Source organism: Anguilla anguilla, chromosome 18, assembly GCF_013347855.1.
Source record: "Anguilla anguilla isolate fAngAng1 chromosome 18, fAngAng1.pri, whole genome shotgun sequence".
NCBI lineage: Eukaryota > Metazoa > Chordata > Actinopteri > Anguilliformes > Anguillidae > Anguilla > Anguilla anguilla.
In genome coordinates, this window is record NC_049218.1 from 21,631,968 (window position 1) to 21,652,284 (window position 20,317).

The 20,317-nt window shown below is 44.0% G+C and overlaps 2 protein-coding genes across 4 annotated transcripts; one reads left to right on the plus strand and one right to left on the minus strand.

The window, feature by feature from the left end:
- Positions 1-3,067: 3,067 nt before the first annotated feature.
- Positions 3,068-13,024, minus strand: kiaa1841 (KIAA1841 ortholog). Of its 2 annotated transcripts, none has more exons than XM_035399754.1 (21): positions 12,726-13,024; positions 11,452-11,603; positions 10,576-10,744; positions 10,061-10,133; positions 9,530-9,768; positions 9,254-9,312; positions 8,820-8,980; positions 8,437-8,523; positions 8,248-8,358; positions 7,914-8,037; positions 7,153-7,305; positions 6,852-7,000; positions 6,535-6,634; positions 6,087-6,119; positions 5,702-5,801; positions 5,291-5,379; positions 5,030-5,058; positions 4,533-4,606; positions 4,282-4,370; positions 3,929-4,023; positions 3,068-3,813 (listed from the first exon to the last, which is right to left on the minus strand). In XM_035399754.1, the coding sequence occupies exons 2-21, from the start codon at positions 11,599-11,601 to the stop codon at positions 3,777-3,779; spliced, it is 2,121 nt and encodes a 706-aa protein (XP_035255645.1). In that variant the 5' UTR covers positions 11,602-11,603; positions 12,726-13,024; the 3' UTR covers positions 3,068-3,776. The 2 variants fall into 2 exon arrangements, with proteins under 2 accessions (XP_035255645.1, XP_035255644.1); XM_035399753.1 differs by having other exon boundaries at positions 10,040-10,133.
- A 139-nt stretch (positions 13,025-13,163) lies between these two features.
- On the plus strand, positions 13,164-15,589 carry LOC118217755 (COP1-interactive protein 1-like). 2 transcript variants are annotated; one of them, XM_035399756.1, is made up of 6 exons: positions 13,164-14,219; positions 14,348-14,503; positions 14,637-14,752; positions 14,884-14,989; positions 15,261-15,386; positions 15,489-15,589. In XM_035399756.1, the coding sequence occupies exons 1-6, from the start codon at positions 13,980-13,982 to the stop codon at positions 15,531-15,533; spliced, it is 789 nt and encodes a 262-aa protein (XP_035255647.1). In that variant the 5' UTR covers positions 13,164-13,979; the 3' UTR covers positions 15,534-15,589. The 2 variants fall into 2 exon arrangements, 1 of the variants encoding a protein (XP_035255647.1); XR_004763285.1 differs by lacking the exon at positions 14,884-14,989 and having other exon boundaries at positions 13,167-14,219.
- Positions 15,590-20,317: the final 4,728 nt, after the last annotated feature.

Sequence of the window (20,317 nt, forward strand, 5' to 3'; positions counted from 1 at the left end):
CTTTCATTGTTAGACATCGTCATATCAGAGATGTGTGTTTGGGTGTGTGAAAAGCCTAATCATTTTCAGTGTTGTGTTTCCGTCTGATGTATATTTTGTAAAAATATTGTTTTGTCACATTTTTGCTCTGTGAAACCAGGCTCAGTGTGACTGGCAAGACCCTGTGCAATATTGTTCAGCACTGAATGTGTAATATAATGCAGCTTATGCCCGTGTCCTGGGGAGAGATAGTGTGCTGTAAATGCCTTTGCAAGAAACTGTTCGAACTGCAACTCATTATACCTGTATTTCCATTTAAAATGGCAATATTTCTGATTTAGAAAACCAGTGAAGAGATTGAAAGGCCTGGACAGTGGTAACATGTTGACATCAGAGTTCCAGTTGGTCGGCAGTATAGGGGTGAGGAGGATGTCCAGTCAGGCCAGGGACATTCATCTGACAGTTACAGGCTTTCATTTAAAAAAAAAAAAAATTATATTTGGGCATTTAGTATGTTTTTCAGCGGGATTTACACTTACTGTATTTTTACATGAGTTCCATTCATACAGCTGGATATTTACTGAAACAATTCAGGTCAAGTACCCAGCTCAAGGGTAAAACCACAGGGCCCCAGCTGAGAGTCAAACTCATAACCTTTGAGGTGCAAGGCCAGCCAGTTCCCTAAACATTAAGCTCCACTGCGCCGCCCCCCCCCCCCCCCCCCCCCCCCCCCCCCCCAGATATTTGTATGTAAGCAAAACTTTTTTGTAGAACAGTCTGAAATGCTGGTAAAGAACATTCTGGAACAACATTTTCTCCTAACGTTATCAAGATAATTAAGATTTATACAATGCATATTATGTATAAACCCTTAATGAATACTCAGTTTTATAGTGGTGAGTTTAAAGTAAAAGTAAAATGTCTTAATGTTAATAGTTTAGTTTATTAAATGTATTTTATGTGTGTCATATTCACTCTGAACAAATTGTCATTTAAAAGGCATAAAGTGAAGATATATTTGTATGTGTTCTACTGACACAATTCCATCAATCAGATATGGAGGACAAGCTTACCCCACCGCAATTAATCACATGAAGATGCATCTGCTACATCTAATTGAATCGTCGCCAAAAGTATAACTTGATGCCATCCATCTTGGGCTGGATACGGACCAACCTCAGCAGGGGAGAGTGCCTCTGGCATTGCTTAAGCATCGTCTCGCTTTCCTGGATGCACGTTTCTTGGAGTCTCGTTCATTCAGACTTCTCCGGATAGCATCTGTGGAAACGGTGTAGCCTCCTAAGCAGTTTTGTGGATTCTTTCAGTGTTGTTGTGAGTATGCTTGTCCGAGCCTCCGCCCTTTATAAAGACGCTCCAGTTGAGTCTGTGGATCTTGCACTCTTTCTGGCCCTAACTTTGAGGAACTTGCCCCCCCCCCAGGATTAGACAGTATCCACCTCGGTTCCACCCTTGTTGTGTCCGTGATGGACCTTAGAATACACTCACACGTGCGTGTTGTTAATGTTGTCGTATTGAGCTGACGTTATCCAACTGTTTTTAATATTGAATTTACTATTGCAACTCCATGAGACTCCTGATAAAATTATAGCCATTCATTTGTATCATGTTGTTTAAGTCCTTGCAAAAAATGATTTGGGTTCTACCACAAAGCGGTTAATTTTATGCCACATTTTCTTGTCACAGTTTAGATGCAGAGTTAGGAAATGTTTCCTGAGCACGCAGGCATGATCAATGCTGCCACCTACTGTATAACATGAGAACTTGAATTCCAGTGAGTTCTCACGATTCAAGACATCCAAGCAAGGTGCCAGGAAAGAACACTAGCAGGTCTTTGAGCCTTTCTTGAATGCGGAGCTACAAGACTTCCTTCTCTATGTGCACGGGGGCTGTTGCACTCCTCAGTTACTTTTCCTACATCATACATCTCATTTCCCCATGGATACACTCAGAACTATTCCGTGAATTTGCCTCAAAGGGTTTTAAAAGAGGCTGCAAAGAAATGAGGTCACTCAGCTCGTCTAAAGCCAGTCACGTTTCGTTATTCAGTTCATCATCAACAAACCTGGACTGCTCCACAGTAACAGGCTCTCAGTGAGACTGCAATGAACTGGATGCTTTAATAGAATGTAGAAGTGATGCAATGTTAGGAGTGAGTTTAAACAAAAACGTAATTAAAGAAACACCTTCCTTGGATTTGATAATCTAGGATGCATTCCTAGCTAGTGTTATGCCCACCCAAAAGGCCTGCATGATAGAATCCTGCATCGGTCTCCACAGCCACATGCAGTGATGCTAGTAGCACTAACAGCTCTGACCCCCCCACCCCCAACGGAGCAGACCTCATTACCAGCGTTGATGGACAAGACTTAAACTGTCGGAGCAAGCCAATTTTCTTTCTGCAGAATACATCTTCCCAGACTGCCCCAGCCTATCAATCTGCTGTCATTGAAAGATATGAATTTATTATCTATGGTATGGTGACCAGCATATACTACTGTGTGCCACCTTCTAAAAGCTTAAAATAGTTGACATGTCCGGTGTTTTTTTAGTTTAATGTGTCACTCACTGCTAAAAATAAGCCTTGCTTGCCTGTTTAATAGGCCACTTCCACCCTTCAAGCCATTACATGTTTATTCAGATTACAAAAATATAACAAAATGTTCACTGGAACTGACAGCGTCTGAAGGACGATAGTTCCGCTCATACGATTGGTTGCTCACCATTGCAAACCAAGCAGGCCAGCTAAGAACTGGACACAGCGTATTGGCCGGTCAGGCAAACGCAGGATTGTAACATGGAGCACCCCAATTCAACAATCTTCACACAAAGTCTTAAAGAAGTTTGCTCTAAAATTTGGACCTGACTTTGGCCCTGTCATGAACGAAAATGTATGCATAGTATCAGAACAGCCTGTCAACTTCAATCTATCTGAAAAGAAATCAGTCTTAATCTTCAACTCATATGCAAATTAAAGCATTGTTAGAGGGTATCTGACAAAACAACTTGATTTCATGTTCCCTATAAAATAAAATGAATATACTACAAACAAGACCCAATATACACAAGCTTGCTGTTCACATACTTGGAGTTTTATTCATCGTACTGTTAGTGCAATTTGAGTGCATTACGTTGCGTACGTTAAATACTGTTGCTGTAGCTGTAAAGAAGTATTATTCATATAATAATAACTTCAGGTCAATACGTAATCTGTCGTTGGCATTTAAATAGTCTAAGGGTAAAACTGTTAGTCCTGCTAGGAACTTACTGGAGCATGTAGAATGCTATAGGAAACAAAATCCCTATGTGTTAATAAAGAATAAATATGAATAAGAGAATAAATAAGATTAAAATTAGAAGCAGGGATCCCAAAGTTTTTCACTTTTAAGTTAACTTCAGATTGGCCCAGGCGGAATATATTGTAGCTCTGCAGAAGTTAGTAGCTGGGCTATATGAGTATCTTCATAGGGAGCTCACATATAACGCAGGTTTGCTCTGCTGTATGGTAACTGAGCTGGCAGCTGACGGAGGTAAGGTGGAGGTGATTTCATGTCACCTGAGTCGTGCCGGGTGAGGCTAAAGCTGATGCAGGGCCCTGAGCTGGGGGGTGTGGGATGGAGGGGGGGGGGGGTGGAGAAGAGCAGGCAAGGGGAGGGGCTTCTGGTCAGAAAGGGCTTCAGGCGCCGATCTGGGAATGGCTTCACAGTGCAATCAACGTGCTCGTTTTCCCCACCCGTTTTTCTCCTCCTTTTCTCCCTTCCTCTTCTCCTCCGCAGCCTCTAGGTTGGCCGAGCCTGTGTGAGGCGTGCCTTGGCTCTGGAGACAGAGAGAGGGATCGTACTCAATGGCACTTCAACTCCATTTAAATACACCAGGTTAGCGATCAGGATACGAGGATTTGAATAAGCAGTAAAGCGCAGGCAGGGTCTACCTGCTGGTCTTCTCTGAGCTGTTGTTCTGTCGGCTGGAGTTCTGATAGGAGGCCCTGAACTGCGTCTCCAGTCTCGCGTAGATCCCTCCCGCGTGCTGCAATAAAAACCCCCTCACCGAATAAATCGTCGCGCAGACACTCATGAAAACTGAAAACCCAACAGCTGGTACGTTAACAAAAAGCTTGGGGAAATGTCGAAAACACGGGCAGGAGCCAAAGCCGAACGCAATAGTGCAGTCAGTCATATTTCACTGAGAGACGCAGTCTGAACGCGTGGCGAGTTTCTCGGTGGAATCAGACGCACTGTGTTTCCAGGCGACCGCCCGTGAGCTCTGGCTTCACCTCAGACCTACTTCTGTCGTGTCCTTCCACCGGCTCTGGTCCACATCCCCAAATCTCATTTTTGTGAGGTGGCCGATTATTTCAACCATCCGTCGCTGATCTGGGGAAAGACAGACAGACAGAAAGACACACACACATACACACCACACATCACACACATACACAAATAAACATGATTCAGAGTTGGAGACGGTAACAAGTTAATGAGCTCATACTGTGCGTAAGTATATCCACGTGACTGGGACGTGTGATGTGATCGTACCTTCTTCTCTTTGGGCGTCCTGGTTGTAGCGCATGGAGCGTGAGCTGTCCCATTTACTCTTCTGAAGGCTCACTCTTTGGGGATAAAACACTCATTAGTAATCTAAAAAAGGAACCTGATTGTCACAATGTATAGAAAACACTTAACCTGCAGCACCAAATCTTGTTGCGAATCCCCAATGGAAGAAACGCATTCATAAATAAAGAAGGTTTTACTTTTCCTAGTGGTGCACTAAGGCATGCTCTCTATTTGTAATTAAATCATAGATTCATCACAGAGTGCATCTCTATACTGTTTGAAACTGAGTTTGACGGAAGCGGGAATGAGTCATGTGCTGATTGGCTCGTTGCTGATTCTGCTCACGCTCTCATGATGGAACAACAGAGCGGATGAAGCACAGCCGGACGGCCAAGAGGGCACTTAAACAGATGAAGCAGTACGTTTGGAGAATGCAGACGTGGGCGGGGCCGAAGAGGCAGACGGGCAGATGAACTCACGTGAACGCAGAGGCGTCTCGGGTGGGTGCCTGTAAGCACACAAGCGCAGACAAGCTCACTGTAACACTAACATGCAAGTAGTCCTCTTCACAGCCTGCTTGAATGGGGATTTCTCTTCTAATCGTTCCTAAGCGGATGCTATGCTAATCTGCACGGCTCCTCCTCTCTCACTGTGACACCACTACAGCCCATCCACATGACGTAAGGGTCATCTGATCCACAAATTATAAGCCCTCAGACACAGGGAACACGATCAGTCACCTTCTCCGTTGTCTTCTCTTTCCTCTGAAAATTTGGGGATGACACCTGCCTCTTCAGGGGTCTTTTCGATTTTTTGGCCTTTTTCGCACCTGTAATGATTGTACAGGAGGACACCCTTACAAAAGGCTCACTGCAATATTCAGATATATGACAGGAATTACAACGACACATTATATTAAAATTTAAAAATCAGGTAAAGATCAGCAAAGTTAAAAAGAAAGACAGTTCCTCCAATATTTTTCATTTGGTTTGGAATTGGACAAACCGTATCTCAAGTGAATGTGGTTGGCTGTGCTGTGCTTTGTGAATGTGTTTAATTAAAACTGCCATATTTAAGAAGAAAAGCTAAAACAGCATAGAGGCACAATAAATCGTTGCACTTCAGAACAAACTGGACCCTTGACCCTTGACCTTGCTTCTTGGCGACTTCCTCCTCATCTCCGACCTCATCTTCAGTCACCTCTGAGCCTGTGGTGTACTCCTCATCCTCCGATAACAGGGCCTGCTGTCTCTTCAGGAAGACACAGACAACCTGTCAGGCCCTCCGCTGGACTCATAGCCAGAAAGATCATACAAATCCACACAGCTACAACTTCATAGACCTCAAAGAAAGAGAAACTGCTGCTCAGAATGTAAAATGATGTACTGGCACAAGCCAAATCTGACCTGTGCAGCTCAGCTAAAAAACCCTGCCCAGTACAGGTAAGCATTTCTATACGTGGAGATAATTAACTTTGAAAGCCAGTGAACATGCATTTGCATAATTTAGTTTGTTATATTAAAACATGAATCATACCAGCTGAAGACCCCAATTTCTCAACAGTGAAAACTGCAAAAAAAACAAGAGAGAAACAAGTAAATTATGAAGACATCTCACATTTTTCATTATGTAACAGGGCTTTTCCTGGCATGAAAAGGTCTTGGGTGCTCTCTCCATCATTGGACTAACACTCGCAGTTGCATGTAGGGTCATCCCACATTGTTTGCATTGAATTTCCTGTTTTCCCTTTTTTTCCGCTTTGGTGCTCACTAATTTTGCTTTGGTGCACACCAAAAACTTCTCCATGCAGAACAAATCCTGTATACTCAGATAACAACTACTCAGCTTATGCATGATATTGTCCATATCCAGGTCATCAGTTTAGCAGTGTATATGCCACACAATATCTAATACATGCGTGTGTAATTTACACGTGAGGGGTGCGTGTCCTGTTACCACACACAGTAACGCGACGTGAACTCACGGGAGTGACCTCGCATGGTTTCTGTGACCCCAGGACTCCCGGATCCAGCAGAATGTCACAGTCTTGGGGGCGCCCGTTTCCCACAGACGCCTCTGAGTTCCTGTCCCCCCCCCAAACAACACGCAGGGGTCACCATGGTGACACACATTGACCGAGCCTTGGACCGGTGGAAGAGTCCTGCCCGTCATAACCGATCATGAAAAAGGCACGCTGGCCCGCAGTGGCAGACTGTAGCAGTGACGTGTGAGCTAAGTGCGGCTGAGTCCTTGAGGCTCTGTGGGGGAGCCGGGTGTGGTGACGGCAGGCTGCTCTCTTACCCCTCTGGCAGGGGTCCGGCGGGCACACACACAGCGTCCCTGTGCAGCAGCAGGTCGTTCAGCAGCCTGGTCTGAGCCGAGCTCAGTTGGGGGTCCTCACACCCTCCACTGTCTGCTGGGCTCACCAAGTGGTCCTTTACCTTACAGCCCTTCAGACACAAGCACACACACACACACATTACAACTCATTACATGCTCAAGATTTGCTACCTTCACAGCTAAAGTGATGGAGCTGTAAGCGTTTGTTGAGGTGCTGTGTCCATACGTGAGATGAGTGAGAGTCTCGTGTGTGCCCCCTCACCTTGGGCACGCAGGCGGGGTCGAAACGCAGCACCCTTTGGCTGCAGCAGGGGTACAGTCCCGTCCCGTGACAGCCCAGCTCTGTCTCCATGCCAGAATAAAGCACCTCTTCAGGGTGGTATCTGCACTGTGCCAGCTCTGAGCATACAAACACCTACCAAGAACAAAAGCTTTATTTCTTAACTTCGCTTTAAAATCCTAATTTCACTCACATCTTTATTCAATAAAATATAATACATACGAGATACATCACCTTCGTACTATATACGAGAACATTACCTTCAAAACTCATAGGTTCATTTATACACGCATTTATCGCTTACACAGCATAAACACAGCAGAGGTGGGCTAAGCCGCATCTGTTTCTGGTTTTCATGCCGATTTGTGGCCTTAAAGGCATACTATATGTGTTTACAACCAAAGAAGTCTCCTCCTCCATCTTCAACCCCGCCCCCGTACCCGACCAAGTCGCCGAGTAAATTTCTCAATTAGCTAAGCAATCAAAATCAATCAAATACATTTAATCAATTATTCAGACCAGACATTAGGCTACACTGCCACATGCTTATTTATCCCACAGAAATGGGAGACAAATGAGCTTCACTTCAAATTGATTCTCATTTCTGATCATGGCACCACCATGCTTCAGGACATCCAGCTAAGGGTGTACTGACAGGTTAGAGGTGAGGTACAGGTCTGCACAAGTAGAACTCATCGACTAAATTAAACTTCCGCTAGTTTCCCGCGCATCACTCTGCCCACCTGTCCGCAGCAAGAGCACGTGAGGGAGTTTATGGTTCCCCAGATCCTCCAGTAGACCAGGGTCCAGGATTTGAGCTCTTCATAGAGGCTGTTCAGGTAGTCATGGACATCCCAGTTCTTATGCCTTCATAGCGAATAAAGAAAAGAAAAAAAGGGCAAAACATTGAATAAACTAATTCAATTCAATTTTATTCAACACATTTTCTGTGCACGTATTTGTCAGAGAAACCACCTAGCCCTCAGTAATATCTGTAACACTCCATAATAATTCAATATCTCAGGCATTAATAGAGTTCTTCCCTATGGTGGGGTTTTCGCACACTGGAGACAGTACCTGGTGTGAGTGTATATGATGTTTCCATGAAGGTCGATGTTAATTTTCCCTGGGATGCAGGAGATTTTCCTTTCCGTCTCTTTGGTCAAAACTTTATTGCACAGACCACACCTGCGAAGGCAAGCGCGTGCAGTCAGTTGGACACATGAAATGGGCGCTCATTAATTTCAAACCCGCGATCTCACTCACCTGTATAGGGTCGCGGCATTCCCGGGCGAATCGCGATTCTTGTAATCCGGGTCAAAAAGCCTCTCTATTTTCTTCTGAAATAATTTGCTAGGAGGAAATAACATCACAACGATTCACTTGGAAAACAGGAATAAACTATATGATACTTTAGAGCAAAGTCTTTCCCATTGAGACAACTGAGTCTCGCGTACATCAGTGGAAACGGAAAGCCTAATTACCAGAGATGAACAACTTTGATCACATCCATACAGTACCATCTGTGTGCAAAGGCTGCCACTAATGAAGAGTGCAGCGATTAACCTGTAGTCTAACCACATGATTAATCAATGGAAACTACACGTGACAAAACAGAAACTGGACTAGATGAATGTACTGCTTGCTACCTTTTGAACTTGTCCTTTTTGTCCTTGATATCGTCTGCCTCGTTGTGAGTGAAGAGGTCAGCGATGCGAGTTGCCAGGTTGTTGTTGATGCAGTTCATGTTGCACGGTGTCACCACAATGGCACTCATGTTCTTGTGACAGAACTGTATACATTCTTCCACCTGAGGAAACCCAAACACACACAGGACAGACTGTGAATCAGGACTAGTGTGTGTGCTCTTCACTCGCCATTTCATAAAGATCAGAGCCTCGACTCAAAAAAACACAACATGACTAGCCATTCTAGCAGCTGTGGCCTACGTTAGGACAATGTCCTGCCTCTTGTGAGTAAACAGGAGAACTTTACACTGAAACGTTCACGATAAACCCCCATGCATGCGTCATGCCAGAGTACAGACAACACGTTCGCCCCCAGCTCACAGCACAACACTTACTAATGAATCCATCTTCAAGAACTCGGAGGAGATCAGGATTGAGACCACATTGCTGGGTTCTGAAACCAACAAACACACACCACGTAACACCGTAACACGCTGCCAGGAACAACTGCCGACGCACAACCACTCACCACAGAATAGGACGAGAAGAGAGAACGACGCGCCACCGAAGAACACCCGCAAGTGACGGCCTGAGCGCGTATGGCTCAACGTCAGGGACGGTCACGTGATAAATTTAAGCGCACGTTTTCAGAGAGGCCGGGAGGCCCTTACCGAGCTTGGGTCTGTCGCTCCCCTCCTCGGTCTCGGCATTTCTCTTGACGTAGTTCATGAGCCAGTCGAAGATCTGGACGTCGCAGTGAACCGAGATGTCCACTTCCTCCCAACGCTGGGCGTCCACAGACAGGTAGGCCGCAAAGTACTTCATCTCAGTCACAAGCAGGTCCCGTGGACACAGGAAGTCCCTTCTTTGGTCCTTTGGCTCGTCGCAGACATGGATCACCATGTTGGGACTATCAAAAGGGGAAAGAATGAGTCAGACTTAGTTATTGGGAGGATAAAAAATTGGACACGGTAATAACCTGTGATGCTAAGTCAGAAAACAACTGTAAAATACCGAAAGAAAAAAGGTGACAAATCGATTTTAGTACAAATAATCGCAGTTTCAATGGTATTAACCGCTGATAAAAGAGGTGGGAGTAAACTCTTACGGTAGTGACCCAGTACATTCACTGAATGAGAGTTTTCTACATTAAGGTTGAATGGTTTCGGGTGCGTTTGTACCCTTTCGTGCTGTCGACGCACCCTCCTTCTCTGGCGACGACAGCGCTCTCGTTCTCCGCTGCCTCACCTCCACCAGAGTGCGTGACGTTCACACCTGAGACCAATCAGAAAAAGACATTACAAGGACACATCCGAAATAACACTCAAAGGCACTGTTTATCAAGTATCTGAAATCATAATCTGCCAACATCTTCTGTAGTGCAACACGTGTCAAATGACTAAAATGTCAACTTTAAATATTAACAGTGACAAAAAGAGGCCCTTGAGTCACCGTGTTATAATGATCACTGGCCTCAAATTAAAGAAAAGCTGCCAGAAAATCTACAGCCCAAGTGCTGCACACAAGTGAGCCATTTTCCATGGAGTTGTGAGGACAGATGCAGGAGACCCTGAAGTCACCAGTTACCATTGTCACAAACTACAGAGGAGGGCCTGTACGGCCAGCGTGCCTGCATATCGAGGGGATTCCGAAGTTTAATGGCACAGCGGCCCGTGGTGGTGATGCCAATGCTAGCAGCGGCCCGCAGAAGCCTTACCCATTACTGAGATGTTACTGGGACAGGGCCCCGAATCCCCAGCGTCCCCGGAGAACCCTGCGTGGCTCGACTCTGAGGGCGAGCTGCCCCCGGTGGTCAGGGAGTTGCACTGCTCGTCCATGGTGGGGAAGCTCCCATTGCTCTTCAGCTCCTCGAACCTCCGGGCACACTGGGTAAAACATTTTTTTAAATGGTGACAACTGTATGGCATGTACTCTCAATGGTATCTCTTACTCTGCTCTGAAACAATGTGAACTCAAACCAGTGGGAAACGCATTTACTTAAAGATTCTTAAAGAGAACTTGAACCTAAGCCTACAAATTAAAGTAACAGTTACAGCAATTTCCCTTTTAACAATTATCAATTCATCCATCTTGCTTTCTTTTATTACTACTAAGAACAATGTGTCAACACGGTGCATTCATGTGCTTAATACCACTGATGTAGTGCAAAGTGCTTCTGGCTGCTCTGTTCTTGTGCATTTAGCAACCCTAGTTATATCCAAATGGTATTATTAACATTACATTACAGGATGCTCTTATCCAGAGTAACTTACACAATTTTTACATAGCATTTATTGCATTCATTTATATATTGCATCCATTTACAGCTGGATAAATACTAAAGCAATGCAGGTTAAGTACCTTGCTCAAGGGTACAACGGCAGTGTCCTACCCGGGAATCAAACCTTCAGGTTACAAGGCCAGTTTCCTTCCCATTATACTACACTGCTGACTAAAATTACGGCCTTCAGTTTGGACAAAATTCTCTGTGATATGAATAAAAGTAAAAGTTTATTTTAGACTATATTTAATGATTTTGTGTCAGGAGAAACTCGGCACTCATGCAATCTGGTATAGAAAGGCAGCGTTTTACCTCTTTAGGAGTAAAGCCAGGAACAAGCCTTGAGATGTTCTCCCAGTCAATCGGTTGTGCAACTCCCCAGAGCGAACTCAAAACCATGTCCAGGACAAGGATGTTGTTATCGTACGGAAAATTGTTGTTGATGGAGCAGAAACGGCTCATTTCTACAAAGAGAGACATAACTTTAATATTCTAATATTTACAGCCGGAGCAAGAAATGCTTTGGAAACGGTGCAATTATGATCAGAAAAAAGAACCAGTTCAGTGAGAGATGTAAGGGGATATTTCTTTAATCACCTGTCAACGCTTTTTCTCACAAAATGCACCGTCCCCATTAATCTCACTCTGCTTCATAAGGATTTCAATTATGGTAAATAAACGAATTAGATTATGCATATTCAGAGTGCAATTGTGTCCTAAACGTTTCAGAGTATGGGAACTACACAGTTGTACTGTGCAATATTAACAATTTTGCCACAGGAATTTTTTTTTTTTTAATTTTCATTTCCGTGGAAGAGGCTATCATATGTACTTTTTTCAACACTGTACACTTACAAGTAGCCAAAGGGAATATTATAGGTAAAAAAAATGTTTCACTGGCTATTCATTCCAGTATTTTTCTGTTCTGGTTCACAGTTGAACGAGCTTTGACCTGGCTCTGAAACAACCGTCACCCGGCCAATGCCGATCTTTCTACAACCATACCATTTTCCGCCCTGAATTTACCTTTCTGTCAGATGGTCATTTATTATATCATAGCTCAGTAAAACAAGTGAGCATGCTCCCCTGTAGCAGCAATGCTTTGGTAACGTTACATGCCCAAACTACAAAATGTAACCTAACTATTGTGCCCGTTTACATTAGATAAACTAAGTTACAGTAATGAATACATTATAACAATCCTGAATGAATAATTATACACATCAGTCGCGATATTTGTAAACCATAACATTCATAGGTTTGCGGTCATCTAATCTGCTGGTGTACTGCTAGCCAGCCAGCTTTGTCGCTCATTCGCTGTGCTGTCCCAGTTCCAGTGCGTGTCCCAGGAAACAAAGTAACGTAGCTGGTATTAGCCACAACAGTTAGCCTAGCTATCTAAATAATCCCTGTTAATTCCTCAAGTGCCTCTTCAGCAATCGTTAATCAGCCAGGCGAACGACCCCAGAAAAAGAAAAACATGCACACAATAAAATTACAGAGATTGACTATTGATTGATCAGAGGAATCTAAATATTTTTGGATAACCTAAGGTTAACCATGCGCAGTACATATCCTTTACTTAACTATGCCTGGATATTTATCTTCGTGCTGATGCTCCTCTTCTTTATGATGCTTTATAACACTATAGCTAACTACAAAATATACAGCTTTTTAAGTAATTCCCTTAGTTAGCTAGCTACTTAAATAGCCAACTAGCTAGCTGACTGTTCATAACTGAACTCTATACAACAAAACTGCATTTAGCTAGATGATGCAAAGCTAGCGATTTCTCTAGTTTGGTGAATTTGAGATTCGCATCTCAAGTACTCCACTTTCATTCCAGCATTCTGCAGCATCCAGGCTATCCACCTACACCCCACTATTCAATCAATTTGACATGACAATGAGACGATATGATGGACTGATAAACAGCCCAATCATCATAGGACATCGTGATGGGACAACCTCTAGTCACCGCAAGAAAACGTCCAGTCACCGAATCAGAGTCGGGGGAGGGCAGCCGGTGCTGTCGACCTGTTCCCTTCCGGTGCCGCAGTGCAGGTGCAGCAAGGCGTCGCCGTTGCTAGGCAACAGTAGCTCCAATGTGTTCGGTCGTTAACGTGATGAAAGCGATTGTTTTGTTTGAATATATCCGGTAGCTAGCCAGTAAGCTACAATGTCGTAGTTTTATTATGTCGCATGCTAGCGGTTTCTGGTTTTCATTCAGATAAATAGCTAATGTAATCGATTTGGAGTTCACACCAAAATAAGTTGCTGGAAGTTGCCTTAGATGTAGTTACTAGTTTGACCCAGGATACTAGCTAGCTAGCTAATAAAGAACTGATAGCTAACTAGCTACTTTCTAGCTAACGTATATATTTTGCCTAAGTAAGGGTCAAGGCCACCAGTATGCTCTGTCAGCGGTAGAGGCTGTATCATTTGAAACATTATTTTACATGAAATCTTGCTGGCAAATGTTAAACTAGCTATAGTCTGAGTTTTAAGGTTGATACAGAAGGTTTAATGAGTCAGGCAGATGAGTGTATTTTCGAGTAACAAGCAGAAGCTTTCTAGGTAGTTTGCAAACCTGAAATCATGATGAAATATTAGCTAATAATTAGCTTCAGAGTATCTGCTGTTTAAGTTAAATGTCATGACCTGCTACAGTTAACGCAAATGGGCTTATTAGCAAGTAATTTTATTTTTCTATTGAAAATAGGCAAAATTGGTATTTAAGATAGAAAGCTAATTGCAAGCAGACTAACACGAAGGATAGTGAAAACGCGCTTTATTTTTCCTGGAAACATTAACACTTCTGAGGGGCAAGATTAGTAGATATGCTGTCTGATAGATATAACAATAAGAATTATAACGTTACGTGGGATGGGTCCATCGGATTATTGGACCACGGTGATTTAACAGTGGTGGGAAAAGCTGGACAGTGTAAAATGACTAGTACAGGAGTCCCAAGGCACCAGGCTAGGCATGCTGTGTGTGACCGGAAGGTGGAGTCCAGGCCTAGCTTGGCCACTAAAGTACCTAAGAGCAAGAAATACGTCTATGATAAATCCAACCAGGTAAAAGTTGTAGTCTGCTCTGAGAGTTATTGTGGGGAGGGTCGTGGTTACTGTATTAATAGTTTGTTTAACAAAAGTTTGAAACAAGGTGCAAGGTCTGTATCTGTGCACTACCCAATGTTCTCCAGGTGCAGAATGCAGAGTATTGGAGAGAAATGGAAATTCAGAGGAAAGTTCACAGTCAGCCTAAAGCCGTACAGGAGGACACAGAGATGCCAGCCCTGCAAATGCACTATGGGTTGTGTGCCAATTATGAATGCACAATCAGAGAGCTGAAACTGCAGGTGCTGTAAGATTTATGAGTGACAGTGATTTCACCACAACATCTATCCAGGTTGACTGGTTGATTGGGACTGTTGGAATTCTGTGCAACACTCACATTATGCATTGAAAAGTACCCTTGAACTTTTTCCACAGCACAACCAGACCCTCGCTAACTTGAAGACAGAGATGGAGTCGGAGAGGATACTCCTTGAGGAAAAAATTGGCAAGCTGAAGCAAAATATGGCTGATGGCATTCAGGAGAAATCTAGGTATCCATTATTTTTTTTCATTAGATCAGTGACACTGCAAAGTGGAATGTAATATTAGCCATCAAGTCATTTAATTAAACATGAAATTGACTGGGGAACTGTGCCTCTTGGCTCCTCTTCCTCACTGTCAGGAACCGTCAGAAGCAACTTCAAGAGGTACAGAAGGAGAATGCCACACTGAGAGGAGAAATCGCTGCTCTAGAGAGTCAGCTTAAGAGACAAAAAGCTCCAGAAGTGGTATTTTTCAGTAGGCCTCCAGATCAAAATGAAACTTTGATTTCAGATAAAGAAACACAAAATTAAAACTGACAGATGAACTGTGTTTGACTATGTGTAATAGGAAGTGGGGGAGTCTCAAAAAAGTGTATTTGTAGATTCAGATGACGACTTGACAGGTTGAACCAATTATGTCAGGTGAATTTTTGGAAGGAAAATCAGCGCGTGCCTGGCTCTTAAGGAACTTCAGTTGACACTTGGCTGTGCGCCGTGTCTTTTCCTCTTTACTCAGTGTACCAACTGTCAGTCCCTGGAGATGGCGGTGGAGGAGAAGGCCTTGCAGCTCATAGAGAGAGAGAAAACCGTGGAGGAGCTCCAGCGCTTCTGCAGGAAGTTTTGCAAACAGCTGACACAGCAGGTAAAGAGAGGATCCCCGGCGTAATCTCCATTCATCACGGCGAAGCCCTGACATTCACACGCCGCTCGTCCCCCCCCCCCCCCCCCCCCCCCTTTGCCACAGGACCGGCTGTTGGCACTGATGAGCGAGCTGCACATTCCGAAATGAGGAAAAACCCGGCGGATGTGGGATTGGGAACGCTATGAAGACGGTGCCTTTCGGAAAAAAAAAACTCCACCTATCAATGCGCTCTTCTCCCCTTTCTTCACGTAGCCCAGATATACTAAATCCTGTCTCCTGTGCGGTCGCTGTCGGGAACGCTGTCTGCTCGGCGCGCGTCAAAACCCGATTTCATCTGTCGTCTCGTGGAGGATTTCTTGAGGGGCAGAACCAATCACTGCCTGCAAACTGAGTGTGCTTCTGCCTGCAGTGGTTTCACTTTTCAAATTAGTGTAGGCCAACTAGTCTCCATATCATAATTTGCATTCATATTTCGCTATGGCTGTATTTCAAGAAAACGGATACACAGAGAAAGATGGCTGCCTCTGTAATCAAATGTACAATTACAGTAAAGCAAGCAATACTGTATATTTCTTTGCTTCTGTCTGGCCATATGTATGATCATTTAAGCTATAATGTATATGTGCTGATACATTAACTCTTGAGTTTTTGAAGCTATAAGCCATTAAAATCTAGGCCTAGTAAGACTTATTCAGTGGTAAATCACATTCTGGATAAAACAAAACATGCTAATATAAATATTGCTCTTTGCCCTGTATCTTATACCCATATGATGTTGTAAGGTGAAACAAAATTTCAGATTTGAGTACATTCAACTTGCATGGTCAACCAAGGCAACCCATGTCTTACATATAAAAAAGATTTATTCATTGATATACTTGTGAATAATAAAAGTTAATGTCCAATTCAAATATGATTTTTTGTTTATTTCCACAAATTAAAATGGATAGTACGGAAGAGAAGAGATTATCGTTTTTAGAAGTGTTGTTGGTTTATTCTTTGACTGTATGAGGTAAGAATTAAATCTGACTGTTCATCAGACTCCAACCACAGAGATACTGTAGGGGCCATTTTGAATCATTATTTTACATGGATATGGTGAGAGATACTGTACCATTTGAAAACAAATGAATGCGCTCTTTTTTTATCTGAATTTGTTTTTACACAGACATGGCCAACGGTTAGCAGGGCAGCCATGACTGCTACAAAGCACTGATAAGATGAGATTTGTTTTTGGGATATGGTTCATGGTTATTGGTTTGAATCTAAGGTCCATACATATTGTCTAAAGACAATGCGATCCTACAGAGGTCAGAGATGTAGGGTGGGCTAGTGATGGCGCTAAAATCAGATCCTTGGTTGCAGAGTACTGTTGAACATATACAGAGGCAAACTCTCCTCAGAGCCATAGAGGGTCAGAGGAGAAGCTAAGTCTTGAGATCCTTTGTAATACACACTACCAAACTTGGAGAGCATTTTGACATTAGGCTGTAGTGGTATCTCTACCAGACCTGGGTCAAATACGTATTTGCTTTGGATTCAAATATTTTTCTATGCTTTACTGATCTTGTCTGGTGAATTGGAACCAATGAAATACTCTCAAAAAGTGCAAACCCCGCCTTCTGGTCATATTGGCAGGCTTTGTTACACCAGGCAAGATCAATAGAGCACAGAAAGTATTTGCATCCGAAACAAATATGTATTTGACCCAGGTCTGGTCTGTACCTATGCAGTGCAGACAAAAAAATGGTGTACTTTAAGGCACCACTAGAGGGTGCCAACCCACTGCTTAAGGGATCATATTAAGTGTAGAGCTGTGTTTCTGAATGCTAGCCAAATGGCAAATAAGTCAGACGCACCGTATAACTTTAGGGTGGTGCCAAAACAGAAAGCTAATGATTTACAGACCCCTACACATCACATTGTTTTTGGAAATTAGGGGCTGTACCAATACAGCCAAACAATGCCTGATTCAACTGAGTCAAAGCATAATACAATGAAATGGTTGTAAAAATGTAAACCAGCATGGATAAATGTACTCAGGTATACACAGACAAGTACACATGTAGCACACACAAAATGTCTTTGGCTTTTTGTGTAATGGGCACCAATATGAGAATACTGTATATGGGCGGAGGGTTATGTTAGGCTAGACTACAGGCTGGATATTTATAAAATCAGTCGGCTGTGTGTACAGAATAGTGCACTTTTGTTTCTGTTAGTAAAAAGCAGAAGTGAAGATTATGATTGCATTGAGGGAAAAGGAAGTGGTATGTGCGTGTGTGTGTGAGAGTGTGAGTGAGTGTGTTTGTGTGTGCGTGCGTGTGTGAGTTTGTGTGTGCGTGTTTGTGTGTGAGTGTGTGTGTGTGTGCATATGTGTGAGAGTGTGAGTGAGTGTGTCTGTGTGTGAGTGTGTGTGTGAGAGTGTCTGTGTGTGTGTGTGTGGGGGGCAGTTAGATTATGAGGGAGGTGTGAAACCCTTGCGTTTACCCCATGTTAACCTGTTCCTCTTGTGCCCGGTTAGGGGAGCCGATGCAGAGGTGAGGCGTGATGTCATTGCGTGGGTGGCTCTAGGCTCCGGTCTCTTCGTGACCTTTCAGCACGTCTGTCACCCACCCACTGCACGCCCTCCAGCCGCCCACGGCCCCAGACCAGCTCCTGACACCCATCCAAAGCAGCCCTCGGTAATGACAGAGCAGAAACCTCCGTCGCCTGATTGGCTGCTTTTTTCAGTTCTGCTTTGACACATTTAATCTCGCCTTTGAAAATTTAGCAACAAACAACACCCATAATCAGGGGATCAGGGGACGCAGATGGCGGGGGGGGCGGGGGGGGGGGGGGGGGGGGGCGGGGGGGAGGGAATACGTCCCCCCCAGTTTCATAGGGACCCCTATCCGCCCCCCCGGATCGGGGTAGTTGTATAAGCTTAAAAGTTGAGACCTTTCTTTTGCTCACATTTTGGTCCCCCCCGCTTCAAAAATCTCTCCTGCGCTCCTGCCCATAATTGTATTTTTTGTTTGACTTTGATTATTATTATTCCATATATATATATATATATACATATATATGGAAAAAACAGTGATGAAGCCCAGTGCCCGTGACTCAGGAAACTGAGGCGTGTTGGAGACGGGTGCGTGGGCTCCAGCAGGGCGCTCGCGATACGCCCTGGTGATTTAGCGTGCGTCTCCACGCGTGAGGCGAGGAGCAGGGGAGGCAGGCAGCGCTGGGCTGATGTAAGAGCTAATTAATGTCAGAGGGGATTTCCCAGCCCTGCTGGAACCTGAGCGCACCTGTACGGAGGAGGCCAGAGACTCTCGCAGTCGGCGGCGCCCGTGACGAAATACGCGGTTCCCCTTCCGAGGACGGCGTGGCCATACTGTCTTCTTCTGTTGTCAGATTTTATTCACATGTGCTATAGATGATTCTGTCATTGTCCATTGGGTGACGATGGTGCACTTATGCATGGATAGCAATTTGTTTATAGTTTAGTTTTGTCAGGCCCAATGTCTAGATAAAATTTTTTGCATTTTATCCCACTGCATCGGAAGATGGATTTGATCAGCTTGGATGTGGCTGATTAAAAAAAGAGAGATTTTAATCCTTACTTATTTCACTACACGTTTAAGTTTCATATTCGATATCTATTCAATGATTTTTCTTACAAGCTGCTTGTGAGTGGTTTCCAGAATTCTCTCATTGGCAAGACCAGACACATAAATCATAACAATAGCACAGTGTATTCATTTGATTACTGTGCATCATGGTCAGTTAAAAAAAAAAGCAATGAATAGTATTGTATGGTACACATGTATGGAGCACGATGGCACTGCCCCTTACCCGGATGATAGTGTGCAGTGCTGTTGGTATAAACTAGTTAATTTAAAAAAGAACCAGTTACACAGTAGCACACTGAATTAAAACCATTAAAAATAAACAGACTGAATGACCACTGATTGTACAAACATCTTTCCTTTCATTAAAAATGATGGAATATAAAAAATGACTTGTCTGTGTTAGTGTAAAATCTTTAGATCACCCATCTGGTGTGTGTTCAACGTGTTTGTGTTACTGTTGCCTACTTCCTCATTCAGCTTGGTCTGAGTCAAACAGTAGGTGTGGTGTTCAAGAATGGATAATGTCTCCCTCGGATATAATAGTGAACTTGACCCACAGGTGGACCCTGGAGTACCTGTGGGGGCGATGGTGACTCGATCATTTCCCAACAGCGGGCTGTGTGCAAGGGGAGGGACTTTTCCCAGAACACAGCCACATGGTAGACTGCAATATAGATACCATGTGACTGCTGTCAGCCTTCCAGGATGGAGTATTTCTGTACGAGCAGATGGACTTCATAAAAATACACATTCATAAAAATATGCACTCGTGTAAGAACACAGACACACATACATACCCAGCAACACACGCGCACACACACACACACACACTAACACGGTGTTATATTTGAATAACAAGACAGATTGCTGGTTGCAGGCTACTTCCTACCCAATGACTGTAAGGCAGATGCTATGTGATTTACGGCATTCAGCAATCACTAACAACATGGGACATTACAGGGAATGCTCAGCGCTCTAGATTAATATTGAATAATGAAATTATATGACCAAGCAAAGTATCTTACAGACTGATACAGCACATGGCATGCAGGAAGAATCTGCAGGAAGCGTAATTACAGGGCTCTGCTGAAGGATGGAAACTTGCTTTTGTGGTGTCACTAGTGTCACGTCACCTTGCCTCCCTCTGAAGTGCTGCAGTGTCTCCAGCACTGAGTCAGTGTGGCCCTATGCTCACAAACCCACCATCTTGTGTGGGATTGTGAGGTGGTGTGGGACTGGGCTAAGTTGCACTTTCAAAATGTTTGGGCTCGTTCAGCTCCCCCATAGTCCTCCCAGCCAACCCCCCCCCCCCCCCCC

Bases quoted from the DNA above. Each gene is read 5' to 3' on its own strand.
- LOC118217755 (XM_035399756.1), top strand. From the start codon at position 13,980: ATGCTGTCTGATAGATATAACAATAAGAATTATAACGTTACGTGGGAT. The intron at 14,753-14,883 runs GTATCCATTATT...CCTCACTGTCAG, and splicing joins GGCATTCAGGAGAAATCTAG to GAACCGTCAGAAGCAACTTC. The intron at 15,387-15,488 runs GTAAAGAGAGGA...CCTTTGCCACAG, and splicing joins GCAAACAGCTGACACAGCAG to GACCGGCTGTTGGCACTGAT.
- kiaa1841 (XM_035399753.1), bottom strand. From the start codon at position 11,601: ATGAGCCGTTTCTGCTCCATCAACAACAATTTTCCGTACGATAACAAC. The intron at 6,120-6,534 runs GTGAGTTCACGT...TTTTTTTTGCAG, and splicing joins AACCATGCGAGGTCACTCCC to TTTTCACTGTTGAGAAATTG. The intron at 4,371-4,532 runs GTACGATCACAT...GTCTTTCCCCAG, and splicing joins GGACGCCCAAAGAGAAGAAG to ATCAGCGACGGATGGTTGAA.